The sequence below is a fragment of the Centroberyx affinis genome, unplaced genomic scaffold (assembly GCF_046629955.1).
Source record: "Centroberyx affinis isolate AG114_WGS23_722 - 3 ecotype Tasmania unplaced genomic scaffold, CSIRO-AGI_Caff_v1 ptg000886l_1, whole genome shotgun sequence".
NCBI classification, from domain to species: Eukaryota; Metazoa; Chordata; class Actinopteri; order Beryciformes; family Berycidae; genus Centroberyx; species Centroberyx affinis.
The window spans coordinates 308,423-330,078 of record NW_027279475.1 but is presented as its reverse complement, the minus strand read 5'-3'; the positions used below and the strand labels follow the sequence as shown (position 1 = coordinate 330,078).

The following is a 21,656-nucleotide window of genomic DNA, read 5'->3' as shown; positions in this document are numbered from 1 at the left end:
TTTAGACCATAATGTGATGCTAAAACTCTCCACTGCATTTAACTCTGGGATTCAATGGGCCTTTAAATTAAGACATAATTTACAAAAACATAATTGAACAATTGAATGACTACATAAAATGTGCAAAGAATGTAAAATTTCATTGCTTTAGAGTGTTTTTATCAGGGAGGAACCTCAATAATATCGGCAGTGAATGACATGACCAGCCAGTATCTGATATTTAATAAAAGGCCAATATCAGTCCCAACATAAAACCAATTGCATTATTTTCATTTGGCAACATTTAGTAAATGAGTTTCATTCCAAAATGTGAAATCCACCATTTGAAAAAGTGACACATGCTATGACAGAACTGAGGTGCAGCATTTTGGGTTTAAACCTTTTTATTTCAGAGCCTGGCTCCTTGATGTATGCCATCCAACAACAAGCCCTGGGCTCCATCCAGTGGACCATTATAGCCTCCAGTCTGAGGGAGACCACCTACACCATCACCACGCTCTCCAAAGGTGTCCGCTACGCTTTCAGGATCCTGACCATCACCTCCAAGGCCTTCAGCAAGCCCTCGGCTGCCACCGACCCAGTGCAGCTCCTGGACAGAGGTAGATGCACATTAATGCCGGTTTCTCATTTACACACATTTACATACACTCATACAGTATATTTTCCTTTCGATGTGTTGGGGTAAAGTACTGTGACTATGTGTCTGTGTGTCTGTGTGTCTGTGTGTGTGTGTGTGTGTGTGTCTGCATGCAACATAACATACAATCCCTATGTCCACTATGTGCATTCAGGCAGCATGGGAAACAGTTTGGTGCGAGATAAATGAATGATTTTGGTACATTTTGTCTGTCCTCAAGGTCCCTATCTTCAGGAGGCTCCAGTGATTGTTGATAAGCCAGACATTGTGTATGTGATGGAAAACCAGTCAGTTACCATCACTGTCACACTCAATCACGTTAACGCTGCCGTCATCTGGAAGAGGTACGTCTCATTTCTCATTTTTCCATTAACATCTCTAAAGCATGAACGTATTACAAGCCAAGCCGTTCTCCGTGGAAAGCATCTTGCATTAACTAATTTATATTGGCTGCCATATATATTGCAAAGCCCTTTGTAACTTCGCTTTGGAAAACTGCAATTAATAATTCTGTTTTTATTTTATTTTTTCCTCACTGACTGAATTGAAAGCAGCATATTGATCCTGTGCTGCCGTACTTCTCCACAGGAGGGGGATGGTCCTGTCCAGCAAGCCTGGCCTGTATGAGATGACAATGCCAGATGACGATCAGCACACGCTGAAGCTGCTGAAAGTGAAGAGTGCTGACGTTGGTGAGATGCTGTGTGTGGCCTCCAACAAGTATGGCAGTGACACCTGCACCTTCAATGTTGAGATGGCAGGTGAGTTAACTGACAAACTTTGTGCAGAAGCCACTACATGCAGATTGCACTGACAGTCAGCAATATTATCAGGCTGCATGGTTGTGTAATGATTAGAGAGACGTCCCTTCAATCTTCTAAGTATTGTAACTTTCTTTTGCCTCTCTCCACAGCCCCACCAACATTTGAAACTATCATGGAGGACTTGGACGTTGGTGTGGGGGAGACGCCTCGCTTTGCTGTGGTCGTGGAGGGCAAGCCCATCCCTGACATCCTCTGGTTCAAGGTTTTTATCTCAGCGCTAGAGTAATTTATTTTAAGGAAGGGTTAGGATATTTAGAAGCCTTTGTTTTCTCACAAACAAAAGACTCTAGCATGAAAGCTTTTTGAATGTTCTCTGAGGGGCTTAATTAGTGATCAACAAGATAGACTTCTAAAAGTCCTGAACTATGCTCTACCAGTTAAGCCACACATGATCACAATGATAACCATGGTTAGAGAGTAACCATAAGTAAGGATTACAGTAAGCTAAACTTTTTGAAAAATGGTAAATGTAATCCATGAGATTTACCGAAAAACATGATCACAGATTCTTTTGAAAAAGGTTCTAGGGCCCATTGCTGAAACTTCCCACTCTCTTTCAGAATGACACCCTGCTGTCGGAGAGCAGTCATTACACATTTGTGTACGATGATAACGAGTGTTCCCTGGTGGTCCTAAACACTCGTCCAGAAGACTCGGGGGTGTACACCTGCACTGCCAGGAACTTGGCAGGATCGGTGTCCTGTAAAGCCGAACTCACCGTTCACGCAGGTAAGGGATCCTGAAACTTAGTGAAATCAATTGAAACCTTTACTGCAGGCCTGACAAGCTAAACTGAAGAAGCTGAATTGATTGTGGAGTTATGGTTGGTATAGTGAAAATAACACATTGTACCAACTGCACATGTATAGAATTGCTGAAGCTTCACTGTGAAGCTTCACTGAAATGCTTTTTTCTGTTAAAGTAATAATCCATGACATTTTCATATAAATAAATGTCCATTTTGCTGCTCTCTATTGCTGATTGATATAACACAATAGTGATTTGGTAGGACTTGGTAGGTCTTTCCAAGGAAAATCCTCTGGCATACAGGAAGTGATGCGTTCTATGCTTCCGGCAGCAGCAACAGCTGTTTGTTTGGAAAAAATAGAAGAACTGGATAGTTAGCATGAGCCTTTGGCGCCACCTACAGAAACTCAAACCTCACCAACAGAAAATCAGAAAAAGTCACAGTACTGGAGACATTGTGTGATTACCAAGTGATCTGTGGGACGTGCTGTGCAAAAACACCACAGCAATGAGCGCTTAGCACCAAAGATGTCCCAAAAATAGAAAAAAGAAGAATCTCAGAGATTACCATTTTAAGATTGTTCTGTTCCACGATGATATCCAGTGAATAGCTGGAAATGGCACTACTCACAGTCACCGTGTACATCTGTTTGTGACATTATTCTAAAAGGGCTCCCACTCTCAGTATTATGCACCCTCCAGCATTGCACATTGCCTCCCTCCACACAGACACATGCATGCCATAGCTTTGTTCCCAACTTAAATCTTAAATCAAAAAGAAATTTTCACATCCACGCCCATACTTACAAAATATTCTGAAAAGCATTTTTAATGCACAGCAGCAGTCAGTGTCCATGAGTTTGTACTATGTCCATAATTCAGCACCTGATCTGCCTTTAAATTATTTGGAGTTGGCTGTACTTGTTCTTTGATCTAATTTGAATGTTGCCCATTAGCTAAAAGTAAACAGGATCCAATGGATGATGAGGAGACTATTCTAAGGAAGATGCGTAGACTGACAGAATACTATGACATCCACAAGGAAATTGGAAGGTAAGGCATATGCCAAACTCACATTTGACATAATCTAGCTATAATAGAACAATAAAATCTCATACTTCTAGTACTGATGTACTAGAGAAGAACTCTCTCTTGAAACTGTTTTCGACAAATTGCCAAAATTAGGTTGTATTTCTTCATGTGTTTTTTTTTATTATTTTGGACTTGAGTAATGATAGAGCTAACTTCATATATGTATATTTCTTTCCAGAGGTGCATTTTGCTATGTGAAGCGTGTGACCCAGAAGGTAGGCAAAATGGAGTATGCTGCAAAGTTCATCTCTGCCCGGGCCAAGAAGAAGGCCTCTGCTGTGAGAGAAATGAACCTGCTTTCCAAGCTGGATCATGAGAGAGTCCTTTATTTCCATGATGCCTTTGAGAAAAAGAACGCAGTCATCATCATCACAGAAATGTATCCTTGTTAGATTTCACACTCAGTTAATACACACTGTTTCTGACATAGATCATACAATGTGCCTTGACAAGTTTGAAAAACATGCTGATATGATACATACACATACAGTAAAAATTGGTAAGTGTTTGTTTTTAGCTGTAAGTCTTTCATTGCTCTGAAAAGCACTTTGTAGACAATTCTGTCTTGGTAAAAGCATTAAATAAATAAACTGACCTCACACACACACACACACACACACACACACACACACACACACACACACATAAATATAACAAATATACTGAGTATCTTCTTAATCAATGTGTAAAGATGCCATGAGGAGCTTCTTGAGAGATTTACCAAGAAATCCACAGTGATGGAGTCTGATGTGAGTCATCTTCTATGTGTTTTGTGAATCTCACCTCAATTTTTTTTCAGATTTAAATCTATTTAATTAATTTGATGATCGTATGTTGGTGATAATTAACAGTGATAGTGGTAAATTTATGTTTCCGTTCCTCCAGGTGCGTTCATGTATAAGACAACTGCTTGAGGGAGTGGACTACCTTCACCATCTAAACATCATACACCTGGATGTCAAGGTAGATCATTTCATTGTTTTGGCCAATTTCCATCTTTTAATATATCTCCCATTTTCTTCCCAATCCTCCCACCCTTTCAAAATCTTAGTTTATATCAGATGTAAAGATTTAATATCAATAATAAATAAAATAGTGGCCTGGAACCTAAGGTTGTTGTTTTTTTTATTTTACTTGGTAAGTCATCTCATGAGACATGAGATGACTCATGAGATGACCGAGTTAAGTAAGTCCTCTCATGACAGAGCATGATGAGGAATTATAGTATGGCATTCTTGTGTTTGTCCTCAGCCTGATAACATCCTAATGGCAGACCCCCATGGGGATCAGATTCGAATCTGTGACTTCGGCAACGCAGTAGAGATCACACCCGATGAGGCTCAGTACTGCAAATATGGCACACCGGAATTTGTTGCACCAGAAATTGTCAATCAGACTCCTGTGTCAAAAGCAACGGACATCTGGTAAAGTATCTGCTGTCTGTACAATAAAAATACAGCTGGAGAGGCAGAAAATTTCTACCATATCCCAAGCACAACCCCTTTCTTCTTCTAATATTCTTCTTTCCTTTCCTAGGCCAATTGGAGTCATTGCATATCTGTGGTAAGTTAAATTGATTCATTTTCATTATTAAATAAGCAGTAATGAGTTTGATTTGTGAATGACAATGTCAACGAATTAAATCATTTTGTTTGGATGTCAGTTATTTGTCAAATGTCCTTGATTATTAAATGAGCCTTAATAATTTAATAGGTATAATTTGATGAATGGTGGTGCAGAGGTCAGAGAAAGAGAGGCCATGAAACTGCATTTAAGTTTTACATGCCGTATGCCTCAGTTTGTGACATACATTTGCCTATTCATAATCACTGCTCCTGAGCTTATAATTAGTGGGAGTGTTAAATATGTGTTTCTGCTTTCAGTCTGACAGGAGTTTCTCCATTCGCTGGGGAGAATGACCGCAGCTCCGTAATGAACATCAGGAACTATAATGTGGCCTTCGAGGAGAGCATGTTTGCTGACCTTTGCCGAGAGGCTAAGGGTTTCATCATAAAACTGCTGGTAGCAGACAGACTGTGAGTGGAAATATTAATATAAACAAGGCTATTGAGATCATTGTTGACGAAATTGCCTTGTATATTTCATTCTATTTTCTTTACTAACAGCTCTGGAAAATGTATCACCATCAATACAATTAGTTGCCACCCTGCCATATTTTATTCCCTCAGTGAAATTTGTTTCTAATCAAACTAATCGAAACACAAATTTGCTCATATTAATGATATATTTTTTACATCAGGTGCTTTCTGTCCTTTCCTACTTGTTTATCTTCCATCCTTCTCTAATCTTCTACCCCTCTCCTTTTAAGTTAAATAACAGAAAACAATTGTTTATGCTACATAACAGAAACAAGTTTTTATGTATAAATACAACTGGGACAGAACTGAAACATCCCATGAAATATAATCTTCTTCTTTTAGGAGACCTGATACTCAGGAATGTCTCCGACACCCCTGGTTCAAGGTGAGACAAAGCCAGTGGCTGTGTTTAAAGCCATCATCAGCAAGAAACTCTTTCTACAATTATTTGCACATTGAGCAAGGTCCCATTGCTCTTTTAATCTTAGTGCCTTTATTTTTGTTTATTGTATAGACACTTAGCAAGGGGAAGGCTATAAGTACAGAGGCCCTGAAGAAGTTTGTATCTCGCAGAAAATGGCAGGTAAGGGGTTTTTAAATTCTTATTTTGTCTTTCTACATTGCTCAACCTCCAGAATGCCAATAGGTGCTTCAAAAACACTTATTTATCTCATCTCCTGTCATCTTTACATTTTCATATGATTTCAACTGTGGTGCTCATCAATGTTACTGTGTCATGTTTACCCTTTTTTTAGCGATCTCTAATCAGCTACAAATCAAAAATGGTCATGAGGTCCATACCCGAGTTGCTGAACGATTCTTCCAGCCATATCTCCATCGCAGTTCCCAGACACCTCAAAGAGGGTTCACCATTGCCATCATCATCCTCAGACTCTGATGAAGACATTGCTGAACTGCCCTTCATTCCTATGCCACTTAACATGGAATTCTCTGGATCGAGAATGTCGCTGAATGATATCCAGAGCAATGAGCAGGAAACAGGGAAACAGAATGGAACCACTGCTGTTCAAGCCCAGGAGGCAATGGAGTGTGAACCTAAAGGAACGGATAAAGAAGCGGTCGAATTTGCAGGTAAGGGCCGCCTGCGGAAGAGGCCAATGCAAGAAAATGACAAGGGTTCCTCAGATGAAGAACCACCTGCTGAATTACCACAAAAGTCAGAGATGTCTAGAAAGCCCTTGCGAAGGGGTTCTAGCATGGAGTCAGACAAACCAGAGGGTGGACGACGAAGAGGAGAGCTAAGACGTGGGGGCTCAGCTGACAGTGCATTGTTGCTCCGCATTACACCTGAGGAAAGTACTGGAGAAGGAAACCCAGAGGAAGGCAGGAGAGTTCTCAAAAAAGCTGTGTCTATGGAACTACCAAGGAGGAGCGCCAGCCCAGGAGCTGCCAAGATGAGTCAAGAAGACTACGCTCTGAAACTGGAGCTCATGAGACAGCGACTGCTTCGTGGAGGCTCTGTGGACAACAAGATGAGTGGACTTCGAGGCCCTTTGTTGGAGACATTAGGAATGGGAGATGAAAAACGTGCATCATCCTCAGAGCGCTACTCTCGTGCCACTCGTTTGGGCCCACCCCCATTAACCAGAGCTGCATCCAGCGAATCCCCAAGGGATGATGTTCCTAAACCAAAAGTTCTTCGCAAAAGTGCTTCTTTCAGTCAAGGTGATTCGGAACCTATACCTTTACACCGACGCTCAGGGGCCCCCTTGGAGATTCCCCTGGCACAGATAGAGGAGCGAAGGCTGAAGGAGGCTATATCAATGTCGTCTCTCACTGAACAAATCAAACTGGACTCCCGTCCTGTGACTCCCAGAGAGCCTTCGCCCAAACCACCAACTCCAGAGTCTGTTGTGCAGGAGAGTCCAACCAAAATGGAAAGTGAGGAATCATTAATGGAGAAAGAGACAAAGCCTGATGAGACTATGAGTGAAAAGATGGATGGTGTGATCACAGACAGTAATTTTGATGAGAGATCAAGTACAAGTGGTTTCTCAGAGAAGGACATGAGCATATCAGAAGAACCAATGATTGAATCAGAGTATACGGGCCAGAGAGAGTCTACTCCTCCTCTTGTGGCCCAAAGCTCTACGATAGAAGAGACAATGGAGGAAGAAAAAGAAGAGATGATGGAGGAAGTAGAGAAGAAGACTGTCAGTGTTGCTGAGACAGAAGCCAAAGAGAAGGAAGAAGTAGAAGAAAAGGTGGAAGAAAAGGTAGAAGAGGAAGTAAATATGCCTGTTAAATCTGAGATGATGATCACCACAAGCTCAGTCATAGTGACACCTACACAAGAATATCCCCACCCCCAAGCAAATGTTGTGTCAAGTTATGTACCACCCTCACTTCCTGCTCGTGTTGTTCTTCCAGATGGTCGGACTTCAGCATATGCTAGCATTATGCAGACCATAATGGTCCCCTCACTACAGCCACTAACTGAACAACCTTTAGGCCCCTCTACACCCATAGCTGTTCCAGCCTCCTCACCATCCTCAACTGAAACATTTGTACCCACATCTGGACCTGCCCCTGCCAACATGTCCTCTGCCTTCCCTGGTCCATCAAAGCCAGTTGTCGTGTCAACCACTGAGCACCCTGCTGTCTATTCAAGGGTGGCATCACCCGAAATGATAACAAAAGAGCCCAGTCCACCAAAGACTCTCACACATTCCTCTCCCCAGCGAGAGCTTTCAGCAGGAGGTGAGTTTCAGGACATTACCTCTGAGGAGGTCTTTGAAGCTCGCTTCAAAAAGCGCGAGTCTTCCCTCACAAGAAGCCTCAAATTTCTGTCCAGGTCAAAGAATGAGGACAAATCACAAGCAGCTTCATCAGACTCTACAGAATCAGGCGAAGAGATGTACCGACCTAGGCCAATTGGTGCGCCATTGGAATTTGCACCAAGGAGACTTGAGGAAAAGTCAAAGTCAGTCCAGGACCTTCGTGAAGCTCAAAAAGACCAAGGCTTTATGAGGAGGCTCTCTATGCGCCTGAAGAGAACACCATCAGCCGAGCGCAAAGAAGAAAAGACCAAAGATGAAGATTCAGTTGCTTCAAGGCGTAGGCTTTCTTGGACTCTTGGCCGAAGAGGGTCACAGGAGAAGAAGGAAGTAGAGATGACGCGAATGGATGGTGGAGCCGATACTCTGCCGGAACAAGATGAAAAGGAGCTTAAGAAACCTAACGAATCACCTGTCTTGGCAATGCGCAGGAAGATTGAATCGACAGTGGCCGGGATCTCTACCAGGATTCGCAGCTACTCAGAGGAAAGGAAAGCATCAGAAGATAAGGAACAAAAGAGGACACCCATTCTTTCTATGCTTCGTCGTTCAACATCAGAGAGTCGTGCTATGAAGAGTATTAGTATTCCTCAGAACCAGCTGGTGTCTCAGGCCAGTAATGGTGCCTCATCAGAGTCTCTGGACTCCATGTCCAGCCTCAAATCAGAAACACCAAAGGGTATGAGGCAATTCCTTCTTCATCTTATTGAAATTTTGGTTCAATTAAACTTGCATGGTAGACAGAAAATATATATTTTTTAAATAATTTCTGACATTTTCATATTGAGTGCAGCTTTGATCAAGTTTAACAACAACATTATCACTTACACTTTCTTAAATGCATGATGCATGTAGGGAACTGTTCCATACCCTAAACATTCCCCCTTTTCATTCCTAGTTTTTGTTTATTTCAGTTGGAGTTTTTTTTTTTTTCCTGACAGGTGTGGAGGCTGAACGCAGGTCCCGCTGGGATCGATGGGGCCTGACCAGAGGGAAGCGAGACAAGACAGTATCACAGCCTGACATCCCCACTGCAATCACCAGAGAAAACAGTTCCCTACGTTCACGCCAGTACTCCAAGCTGGCTTCTGGTAAGTCCCTCATGAGACATACATTAAGAGAGTGCAATGTGTCATCAGTAAGATTATGGGTGCTTAAGTTACTGGCTTAAATACTGTATGCTGCATGGTTTACCAAATCACAATACTTAACACAACTTGTATGTCAACAGAACAAGTCCTAAGTTTCCATCACTGACAAAATAGCATTTTGTTGCTTCATAAATCTACATTTTATTGCTTTATATAGCTGTGGATGTCTCACACCTTTAATTCCTATTCTCCTTAGCATTTTCATTCATTGAGACAATAGGGAAGTTGAGAGGGACAAGTATCCACAAGCTAAAAGGTTCTACCTGATCCTAGGCCAGCAGTTGTACATATGGTTCCGGTGATGGTAGTCTTAACCAGTAACATATCGCTGGGTACAATAAATCATACGTTTTAAGTTGACCCTTACAATTTGTTTTAATGGTCTAATGCCTCTGGCTCCTAGACTTCCCTCCTGTGTTCCATATCAAGCTGAGAGACCATGTCCTGCTGGAAGGGGATCCAGTCACTCTCAGCTGTCTGCCAGCAGGCAGCCCCCACCCCCACATCACCTGGATGAAAGGTAAGATCTCCATTTTAAATAAGACAGTGTTACCTAGCTGCTGGTATCACAGATATATAATCAGAATCACCTCATTTGCTAATAATGATAAATGTACAGAAATCAGTATTGGGTGCATGGGTGCAGAGACATATTGACCACTTACATTGTATTACACTACATACTGACATGCAGTGTAAGGATAAAATAACCTTACATACAATGCAAATGGACAGTGCAATAAACAGTACACTATCCACAACCAACATTTAGTAGCTATGCACATTCAAGCAGTGTGGTAAACAGTATGGTTGCAGCTGTATTGGAGAGTAAGCATGTATGTGAAGTGAGTCATTATCACTAACTTGTAAGCTTTCCAAAACAGAAGAGCATTGTATCAAAAATTATGGCTGTAAAACAGGGGTAGAAAATGTTTACACCAGGATTTATGTGTGCGGTTTACTTCTAATAACGTCTAATACTTTTTATCTGTCTGTTGTTCTCTGAAAGAGAACAGTCAACTCAACACTCTTTTTCTACATTATTTGTCATAAACAATATAAAGCAAAAATATGATGTCATTATCTTGTCTCTGAGCAAAAGATCGTTTTTTCAGGGGAAGTTTTTTTTTCACTTGTGTTTCCTCAGATAAGAAGCCCCTGGAGATTGATGCCAGGATGAACATGATCTCCTGCCCCGATGGCCGGCAGCTACTGATGATCATGCAAACCACCAAAAAAGACGCAGGGCTCTATGAATGTGTGGCCACAAACCCCCTGGCTGCTATCACCAGCTCCTGCACAATCTCTCTTGCTCGTAAGCAGACCTGGGTCAAACAGTATTTGCTAATAATTCCTAGCTTTTGTGTTAATCTATGAGGAGCAGCAAACCATATCAGGACAATTCAGATACTGTCAGTTGTGCATCACCGAAAATGATTCTAAACTGACTTTTAAATACACTCATGTGAGTGGCTAAACTAGCTATCAGTGTATTGTCATACTGTATGTAGCATACTCCACCAATCCTGTCCTCATAGACAAGAAAAAGGAGGAGAGAGAGAGGGGGGGGGGGGAGAAAGACGGAAAAAGATTGAGAGAGAGAGAGAGAGAGAGAGATGAAAGAGAGGTGGAAGAGGACAGAAATGAGGAGCAGAGAGCAAACTAAAGGGCAAGTAGAACAGATGATGGACATAGTTAGTGTATTAGTGATTAGATACGATAGCGTGCGTTAATACTGTTAACACCTCTTTACTGTCACAGGTCTGCCCAATCGTCCTGGGACCCCTGAGATTCCTCAGAAGTATAACAACACAGCTCTGGTGCTGTGGAGGCCCTCAGACACCATGGCCCCCTGCACATACTCTCTGGAGAGGAGAGCAGAGGGTCAGTTCACTAACAATGATTCATTTTTTATTGTTTATTTTAGTAAGGACAAATTACACTTTTGTCAGGTGTCCACAGCTGTTTGTTTCAGATTTCAGTCCCCTATGGATCATATTTTACTTGGGGTTTTGAATGGGTAACATTGACCCAAAGGTAATGAATGTCAACTAAAGGAGCATGTAAACTTTCAGTGATGACCTATGTAGCCTATGTTATAACATGGACACACTGGCCCTTTTTTCCTCCCTAGGTGAGAATAACTGGTTAATCGTGGCGACAGGAGTGGCAGACTGTTATTACAATGTGGTCGACTTGCCAGCAGGGGGCTCCTTCAGGTTCAGGGTGGCATGCGTCAATAAAGCCGGCCAAGGCCCCTACAGTAACCTCTCAGAGATAGTATGCCTGGATGCTTCAGGTATGTATCATCAAAAGGAAATCTACTGGAACTATATATTTATTTCAGCTGAGTCAAATATACATTAAGGTATTTTCAGTTTACTTGTCACCACACTGATGCATGTCCTTGAAAGTTGTTCATAAGATTGATAAAGTTTTACAGTTTCTACACCCAAACTGTTCAGCACCACTGGGCAACATGTTGAAAATGATACATCTGTTTTAAGAGTGTAGCATAACTGCAGATCTGTATGATGTTCCATGTATTGACTTCTTCATTTTATCAAGTCCATGAGATGTATCCTCCTTCTCCTTGTCCCTCAATAGAACCAGCAAAATCCAGTGCTCCTGTGGTGGTCAAGACTGTCCCTGCTGCTGCTCCTGCTCCCCCTGTGGTGATGATGTCATCCATGACCGTGCCCCCCATTAAACCCGTTCCTAGTAAAATACCCGCATCGTCATCTGCCCAACCTGTTCCTCCCACCACCTCAGCTTCCCCTCCCCCTGTATCGGTGGCTAAATCTGTTTCTCCAACACCCATCAAACCCACTGTGCAAACTGTTGCTAGCCCTCCTGTTGCCCCTGTGCCTGTCAGCACAGCCCCCTCCCACCAAGCTCCTGTCCAGCCCACCGCAGCAGTCCAAGCCGCGCCAGCCAAAGCCAAGACCACCCTTAACATCAGCGTTGGTAAACCCCAAACCAAGCTGGCACCTCCCCCTGTTGTCCTGCCTAAACCTCAGAGTCCTGTCAATATTGTCCCCCCCATGACCAAGACTCCCCCTTCGCCTGCAGCGCCACCTGCCCCCGTCATCGGGAAACCTATTTCATCTGTGCCGATGTACATTCCGGCCGCGTCAACTCGTGTCACACCCCCTTCCCCAGCTTCCCCCACCCCGGCAACCAGCGCCCCCCCTACCACTCCTGTTGTCTCCCCGCCCGTGGTGCTGGTGTCTAGCTTGACACCAGTGGTGCAGGGAGGGGACAGCCGCGGTACCCATCCGGACGGGTCACCCCATCAGGGCGGGCCACACCTTCGGGACGCAGAACACCCTTGGGGAAGCCCGGAGAGGGATCTCTGCGCCAGGGAGTTCCACAGAAACCTTACACCTTCATGGATGAGAAAGCCAGGTAATGATTGCCAATGGAATAGTAGTAAAATATATATAATTCATAGAAGCAAAACTGAAATGTGAAGTACTTTGCAACTACGTAGCTTGAAAACAAGTAAAGCATTTAAAGGCTTCTAAAGAGTTATGGTACTTTTTTGAAAGCATAGCAGGTAACTTACGTCCTTGGTTGACAAAATGAATTTATAACATCAGAAAGGAAAGCAAATCAATGGCACTCTTCATGAATAAATTAAAAAGCCTTGAATCTATGAGAGCATGGAATTGTTTGATACTCTGAATGTTCTGCTGTGCTTTTTGATGAAGAACAAGGCTAAAATGAATTTTGTAAGTTTCTAACCCTGTTCATTGAACACTCCACTGGATTACAGGCTTTTAAGTTTCCTCTCTGATGTATTGACCCCGCACCAAAGAGCACCCTCTACTTTAGATTTTCCAAAGTAGATATATCAAAATATAGCACTCTCCACCCTGTTTCCCATTTATTGGATTTACAGCATTTTGTAAAGGAGCCCTTCACTTATTCCTCATCACACAGGGGTCGGTTTGGCGTGATCCGGGAGTGCCGGGAGAACGCCACAGGCAACCTGTTCATGGCTAAGATCGTACCATACGAGGGGGACAACAAGCAGTCGGTGCTGCAGGAGTACGATATCCTCAAGTCGCTTCACCATGAGAAGATCATGGCTCTGCATGAGGCCTACGTCACACCACGTTACCTGGTGCTCATCTCTGAGTGCTGCAGTGGGAAGGAGCTGCTCTACAGCCTCATAGACAGGTAGAGGCAAACAACCATACTTTCTGTAAGAAATTGGTGCTTACCTGATGTGACTACATTACCTGGTTTCCTGTTATAGTGAATGAGAGGATAAAGGAAAATACCTTTTTTTGGTGTTTCGGTGTTTTTGCACTGCACTTCCCAGAGATCACTTGGCAGTCAAACAGTGTAGCCAGTACTGTGACATATTTTTCCTTTAGATTTTCTTTTAATGAAGTTTCTGTAGGTAGTTTCTGAGTTTTTCTTTGTCTGTTCAGTTATAGTGGGTATTGGAGGTTATGCTAACTACTGAGTTCTTCTATTAATTCCAAACAAATCATTGTTGCTGCTGCAGGAAATGTAAAACCATTTCCTGAGCTACAACCTACCCAACACTGGGTGTTTAGAACATTAAAAATGTATTTCATGAACTAGGTATAGGTTGAATCACTATTGTGTTATATCAATTGGCGATAGAGAGTAGCAAAATAGACATTTACTTGAGTGAAAATGTCACAGATTTACTTTATGTTTTTGTCAAGTTTCAATGTATAAAAAATTTAATCTCAAGCTGTTGTCTCAGTATACTGGTTTCATCTTATCCGTCAGCAAAGAATGACGGTAGATGAAGTGAAAAGATTAAATTTGCCACTGTATAGATGGACACAAGAGATCATTCATTTTTACAATATCCATATGAGTAAATGCCTTTAAAATATTCTGTCTAGGATCCTTTAACAAACACAACCTACTCTTCTCTGGTGTCGCTCAGATTCCGCTACTCGGAGGATGACGTGGTGGCCTACATTGTCCAGATCCTCCAGGGGCTGGACTACCTCCACACCCGACGCATCCTCCACCTGGACATCAAGCCAGAGAACATCATTGTCACCTACATGAATGTCATCAAGATCATTGACTTTGGCAGCGCCCAGAACTTCAACCCTCTCTTCCTCAAGCAGTTCAGCCCTCCTATTGGAACACTGGAGTACATGTGTAAGAGTCCTGATTTTCACAACCTGTTGGGAATCATAGAGATTAAGACGTCCAGTTCAATCCGAGTCCTATTCTGTGAAGAAATTCTGATCTTCAGGATAGCCAGTAAAAGCATTAACACACTGGAATTTACACTGGAAGCAATTTAGACAACAAACTGCACTCTGAAGTCACATTTTCACAGTACAGACAAGTAAGCTAGCTAATTAAAACAGGGATCCAACAGAGAGATCTAGTGAAGAGGTAATATATCACAATGCAAAATATTGTACAGGGGAAGGAGGGTTGGGGGTGGACAGGGGAGCTCCAAACCAGACTGCGGTTCTGAAAGTGAGTTTTAAAAGTGACTTTTGAAAGCCAGAAACTCAGCACCTGGCAAAGTAATCGTTGAGTTGTTGGTAATGATCAAGAACCCTATCAAACCCCTGCAGATATGTTATAGTCATTTTGTGCTATGGGAAAGTAAAACTCTTATTCAGAGAAGCAGACAGAAGTAACAATTGGTGCTCTTGTGGATTAAGAAAAAATAGTCAAGTCTGTTAGTTTACAGGTGCTTATTGAAACAGGAATCAAACCTGTAGAAAACTGAGATACTAGCTCTAAGACTGACAACCTCCAGTGAGGAAAAAGTAAACTGTAGACTGTAAAAAAAATAAAAAAATAAAAACTGTAAAAGCTGTATACACAAAGTCAAAGGCACTCTAAATCCAATAAGGAGGGAAGAGACTAAAAACTTTAAATTCAAAAGCCTTTATTTTCATGGCTGAGAGCCAATGCATTTTGATTGTAAGGTCTTCATCAGGACAAGAATCTTATTGCCTTGGACACTGAGTACAGGGATTCAGTTTACTTTTTAGATTCGAAGCAACTCATAGACGTGCAAAGTAACTCACTCACTGACATCTACACAGTTAGCCTATCTGACCCCTAGTGGCCGTTAGGAGGCATGGCAATGTCTACAGACAACACACTGAACCAGGATTCTTCACTCGCCTCCTGTCAATACTGTATAGACTGCTTTGCATCTATGACACTATGTGTCCTTGTTTCTCACTGAAGGTTTTCAATCTTAGAGTTTGCATCTCAGTTTTCAACTATAACTCTTACTTATTGCACCTTTAAATATGCGTTATATGTGAAAATGTGAAATAATTATTGAGGCAACCCATTAAGATAGAGATCTATTTTACAAGTGAGACATGAGCACACAGAAACATTTCAAAATCAAAGAGAATATAAATAAAATAAATTCTTCTTTATTGATCTTTGCTTTTGTTGACCCTCTGTAATTATTGTCAAACTGTTGCTGTTTGTTGGATCGCTTTTGTAACTATTTTGTTAATGGGTGTGGAACTGTGTTATGTTTACTGTGTGCACTGGCTGTGAAAAAGAATGTCCTCTTGAGGACAATAAACTAAACTAACTAAAACTGTTCATTCACACATTTTAGAAAGCATTTCAAACAGCAACACGTAATGACACATGTCAAATGCAGTTAAGTCATAAACTATCGGTTGTCTAGTGCTAAAGACTATCTCCGGACATAATTATAGTTCTGCGAGGGATGAATAGAGATTGTGCGTTGTGCGTTGACGTGTCATTCATCTTCCTGTCTTCTCCTTCTAGCTCCGGAGATGTTGAAAGGGGATGTGGTGGGCCCTCCAGCTGACATCTGGAGCATAGGCGTATTGACTTTCATCATGTGAGTACTGTAGCTTTCACAGTTTCCACCCAGTAAGTCCTCTTTAAATAGAAATCTTACAGTATTTTTTACGTAAAGTAAGAAGATTGAAGAATTGTGAGCTGCATTTGCATGGATGCCTTTTTATATCATATAGGAAATGTAGTGCTCTTCAGTTTTTTGATGTTGACATCAGGCTTACTGCTGTTGTCATTAGAAATGTTTATTATTATTCCAAAAAATACTGTTCTAATTTCATGAACCAGCCTAGACGCATGTCTTTTATGTGATCAAATTATTATTGTGTATTTATTTTAGTGTGCATTACGCATATGGTTCAAAAAATCTACATCGTTGACATTTTTGGGATCATATTTCTAAATTCTCCCTGATATTCCAGGTTGAGCGGGAGGTCGCCTTTCCTGGAGAACGATCCTCAGGAGACTGAAGCCAGGATCCATGCAGCAAAGTTCGACCTCTCTAAACTCTACCAGAATGTGTCCCAAAGTGCCTCTCTGTTCCTCAAGAAGATCCTCTGTAGCTACCCTTGGTAAGATGAACATGAGTCTGAACATGAGTCTTGTTCAATGTGTAATGTCCATATAACACTCAATCTCTGGCTTGGATTGCCATGTTTTAAACAATGAGATTATTTGTCTGTATATATTTGCATGTTTTGATCATTTTTATATTTGCTGGTTGATCATCTATCATTAACTTAGAACTGGAGACCTGATTTTACAACCACAGAAAATGTTTACTTGATACAAACTTCCTACTGTCCTACCTGTTGTTTCCTACTGTCCTACCTGTTGTCTGTCCTATATGTATGGTGGCACTCACTTTCCCCCCTGGGGGATTAATAAAGTATTTTGTATCGTATCGTATCATAACTGATCAATTGCCTAGATGGCCGATAGAGTGTTAAAATAAGTACTGGAGCTTCAGCCTTGAGGACAAAGGCCAGCTATTCAAAAGACGAAAACTCTCCTAGGTCAACCTTTGTACAGGTAAACTGATCTGAGTAGATTGCGGCTATTCCACCCCCTCGTCTGCCCTGTCTAACTGACTGATAGAAGTTGTAATTTGGAGGACATGCTTCAATAAGTGTAGCATTGCTATTTTCATCTAACCAAGTTTCCGTTAAAAACATGAAATCAAGTATAAAATTAACAATAATAATTAAAAATGATTTGTTTGTTAGTGACCTAGCATTTAGTTAAGCTAATGCCGCTTTTCCACCGCATGGTACCGGCTCGACTCGACTCGCCTTTTTTGGTTTTCCACTGGGCAAGTACCAGGTACCAGGTACCATATTACCTGGTACCTGGTACTTTTTTTCGTAGCACCTCCGTCGAGGTTCTGAGGCGAGCTGAGGCGATACCAAAAGGTGACGTGAAAACACTGCAGACTACTGATTGGTCGGAGAGAATCGCCATCGCGACACGGGACATATGCTAACGTTAGCTACCAGACTAGCTTACCCCTTGAGCAACCAGAGAGCAGTCTGTTGTCTCGCTGCCTTCAGCCTCTTCTGAAATAAAATCTGTTTCCTTGCTGTGACTAACAGCCATATACCGAGAAGCAACCCTTCGATATCCTCCATTGTTGCTGTGTGTGTCGCGTTTCATGCAGCGTCGTAGCGTCGCTATGACGACCAGCTGTGGGGGGGTGGGGCACATTGAGGGGGTACTCTCTGCAGTGGAAAGCCTTACTACCAAAAGCGAGTCGAGGCGAGGCGAGTTGAGCCGGTACCATGCGGTGGAAAAGCGGCATAATTTTGAAGTTTTGACAGGGCCTGAACCCAATTTTGAGTGATGAGGGACACATATCCAATTGTCAAGTTGTTTCACACTTATCAAATTTGATAAGTTTGCAGCATGGAGAGGGTACGTCTTGCTTATTCTACTGCTAGTCCAAACAGGAATGGGGAAAGTTACAGGTACTGACGTAAAAACTCTTGGTGGTGGTTGTGATCCAGCAATAGGTGTATTGGGTCCCAGCTTGATATGGGAAATTTCATGAGTACCAGCTACACTGTAGCAGGGACCCCAAGGCCATCAGTTGTTTGCTTCTCCGGTGTTGATATCATCAACGTAGGTGTGACACAGTGCGCTTGGCGCCTCCAGGATGGATGAAGGTCGAGGGGGGCAGGGAGGGGGAGGACGTCTGGGAGTTGAAGAGGCGGGGCATGAGTGAGGGGGCTTTGGGGGTGGTGGAGCCTGTGGGCTGGCTAGGATGGTGTGGGGAAGGGGTCAAGGGGTGAGTTTAAGTCCGGCATTCACCAGTTCTTCCATCTTATCTGTGAATCCTAATAGAGGGGAGGCGAGGGAGAGGGAGGGGGAGGGTGAGGGTGATCTGGAGGAACAGACAGCTCTAAGCTGATTCTGGGACTGGGGCTGCGGTGAGAGTGACAGGTCATCTATGGGTTGCTGTTGAAGTTGGGACTGAAGTGTGTCAGAGTTGAACGCATCCGGGAGGGGGGCAGATGGGTGATGAATGGAGTAGAGGAGATTGTCCGTTAGTAGTTTCACTCTGGACCCATTAAGAAAGGTCTCTACGCCCCCAGAACAGGTTAAAGTTATCAATGAAGTTCAGGCCTTTTAAATTGCAGGTTTTGGACAGCCATGTATTCAATCCAAGTAGCCTGCTAAGTTTATTGATTCCTCTGTCAGCTGTTGGTTAACGGCCCACTGATAAAGGACTGAATCTCTAGTTTGCCAAGTCTGTTAAAAAGTTCAATGAAATCCAGCTTCAGCAGTTCCGACTGCTCTTTGCGAATATCATTTGTCCCCACATGTGCAATGATTTGATTCATTTCTGGGTGGTCAGCCAGTACTTCGGGAATTGTTTCACTGATATCACAGACCATTGCACTTGGAAAACAACATGTTTTGATCATCTTACCACTTATGTTTCTGATAGCGAAGTCTCCAACAATGAGAATGTCCGGCACAGGTGTCTGCTCTACTGGGGGGCCAGGCTTCCTGTCCGTCTAAGCCTTTGACTTTAACCCTTTATCTGTGCGCACCTTAGTCCGTCATCGTTCTTCCTTGTGCAAATGATCAATAGTGGTCGGCATTTCTGATTCACACAGATTCAATAGTGGTTCAAATCTATTTTCCAGACGTAGTGTCGGGGATGACTGCAGTCTCTTATTTGCATTAGTCTGCTGTCTATTTGTGTGTTTATTTTTGGGCTTTGCACCCAGTGTATACCAGTGGGTAGCAGACTCAGTCTGTTCAGTTAGTTTCTTTGGTACTGGTTCAGGTTTACCAAGTTTTGGGAAGGTTATGGTATCATTCAAATCTGGCACTTCATTAGCATTCTGAGCCTGAGATCTAGGCTGTTTTAACTCACTGACTGAAGACATTGGAAGTGTGTCATGCAGTTCTCTGTCATTTTCCAGTGCAAAAATTCTGGTTTCTAGCAGAGCAATCTTCTGTAGCAGTTTATGGCAGTCCAGAGTGTGAGGAGGCATTGTGTATTCCTGAATGGTGAAAAAGTTTTAAAAATAGGTGATCACGACCTCTGATCACTTTAACCTGAACTCCCACTCATATTTTTGCGCATTGCAGCCGGAAAAACAGGAAAATATTGCCGAAAAACAGATAAGCAGGCAGGAGCAAAGCAGAGAGTGTCTGTAGTGCTGGAGAGGCGGAAGCAAAAAAAAAATATATATATATATATCTACTGTATATACTGATGATAGAACTGTATAGGGCGTATGTGCATGTAGAAGAAGTGAAAGGGGAAGCTACTGTAATCATTGCCTGAAAATATTTGTGTCTTTACATTGTGCTCTTCCCCAGGGCCCGTCCATCCATCAAGGATTGCTTCAATAACTCCTGGCTCCAAGATGCCTACCTGATGCGCCTTCGTAGGCAGACTCTCACCTTCACCACAACCCGTCTCAAGGAATTCCTGGCCGACCAGCAGCACAGGCGAGAGGAGGTGGCCACCAAGCACAAAGTTCTCCTACGGTCCTACCAGAGCTCGCCACAAACCCCCACAAGCCCCATCACGCCAAATATGCCAACCTTCCCCACCACACCTGTCACCCATTGAAAACAGGCTCCTAAACACAAGTTGGCAGGACCTTAAGGGGGGGCATGGGCTCAGAGGGAGACGAGACTTTGGGCCGTCCCCTTCAGGTGTGAGTTGTTGGTCTTGGTTGGTAGAGGACACAAAAACACAAGAAACCAGCATTGGCTCTGATCTACAAAGACCTCACTTCTTTGGTTTTTTTGAAAGGCCATACTGGTTTTATAAGAAAATCTGAAAGAAAGCTTTCAAGCCTGAGGGAAATGTTGCAATGTTACCAAAGCTTGATTGCATTTCTTTATATGGTGGACCTTGTTCATATAAGGCAGAATGTTGTCTCAAAGTTAGTACCTCAATGTTTGTATCTTTGCATACACTTTGGATAAATGAATTACTTTCTTTCTTACTGTCATCTCTAAACTGAATGACGAGGACACATGCTGGTATATTGTGGTAACCCACCATCAATAGGCCTAAAATGGCTGTTATTGAATTCTGATGTTGTCAAGAAAATTGTTTCATGTGAGAAAAAATGCATCAAAGCCATAGATGGCTGTAATGCATTAAGACTCCAAAACAAGGACTGCTCAACACAATTCTCATTAAATTTTAAGACAAATGATGCCTTTGCCATTGTAACACATCTACAATCTGAATCTCATTATCAAAAGCTCCATGGTTCCCAAAGAGTACCAGCCAAATGACCATCAGTAATGTTAATTGAGTATGGAAGTCCATTCTATGATGTCTAATTTTGTGCAAGTTCATGATCAAGGACTACAACCTAGAATGCTAAATATTTTTCAATATAAACAGAAATCTACAACCTTAGAGCAGTGTAAATTGTGCTACCTGAGTTTTTATATTGTCATAGCACCTCAAACAATTCAAAATTGTAGCGGTTCCGGAATGGGCTTTAAAAAAAAAAAAAATCTATATATTTGAGTGTAAAGATATAATGGTGAATTCTCTACAAGGGCTATTAGAATAGGACACTTGATCAATGCAAAATGTTTTGCTCTAATGTTCCCAAATGGGAGGGTAATTTTCAAAGGCAGATTTTTTTCTTTTTTTTGACTTTGTATCATCGGATCATCGTCTTCAGAGAGTTTCTCCATTCGAAATGCGTTTGCTCAAAGTGACGATGAGGACAGCGTCAGTGGCTGCATATGAGACTGTCGGGGTGTTGGCACTTGGCAGGCACTTTCAAGGAGTTGCCTTCACCACAAAACCACGCCAACAACCGACACATTAGCTTCCAACTCATCTTAGAAAGTCCTATTATCATCCACCCAGCCCAGTGTAAAGGTGCCAGTTTGATTAGCCATGCAGGGATATTTACACTCATCTCTGAGTTTACTGCACGGAGTCAAGTTGCATGGGGCATTTACACAAGTAAGATGTGAGATCATTTAGGGTTTCC

General features: G+C 42.4%; 1 protein-coding gene across 1 annotated transcript in view; it reads left to right on the top strand.

The window, feature by feature from the left end:
• The window catches only part of LOC139645613 (striated muscle preferentially expressed protein kinase-like), a 43,196-nt gene extending 22,939 nt beyond the window's left edge, over positions 1-20,257 (top strand). The window contains 28 exon segments of the mRNA XM_071521382.1: positions 393-599; positions 858-981; positions 1,226-1,398; positions 1,551-1,663; positions 2,022-2,190; positions 3,165-3,261; positions 3,479-3,679; positions 3,992-4,049; positions 4,186-4,263; positions 4,552-4,724; positions 4,837-4,863; positions 5,184-5,336; positions 5,742-5,784; positions 5,914-5,982; positions 6,155-8,876; positions 9,139-9,288; positions 9,752-9,868; positions 10,496-10,663; positions 11,110-11,232; positions 11,483-11,647; positions 11,956-12,069; positions 12,121-12,618; positions 12,621-12,756; positions 13,294-13,533; positions 14,285-14,508; positions 16,135-16,210; positions 16,590-16,739; positions 20,002-20,257. Of these exon segments, the coding sequence (XP_071377483.1) occupies positions 393-599; positions 858-981; positions 1,226-1,398; positions 1,551-1,663; positions 2,022-2,190; positions 3,165-3,261; positions 3,479-3,679; positions 3,992-4,049; positions 4,186-4,263; positions 4,552-4,724; positions 4,837-4,863; positions 5,184-5,336; positions 5,742-5,784; positions 5,914-5,982; positions 6,155-8,876; positions 9,139-9,288; positions 9,752-9,868; positions 10,496-10,663; positions 11,110-11,232; positions 11,483-11,647; positions 11,956-12,069; positions 12,121-12,618; positions 12,621-12,756; positions 13,294-13,533; positions 14,285-14,508; positions 16,135-16,210; positions 16,590-16,739; positions 20,002-20,257 (6,824 nt within the window).
• The last annotated feature ends 1,399 nt before the right edge of the window (positions 20,258-21,656 follow it).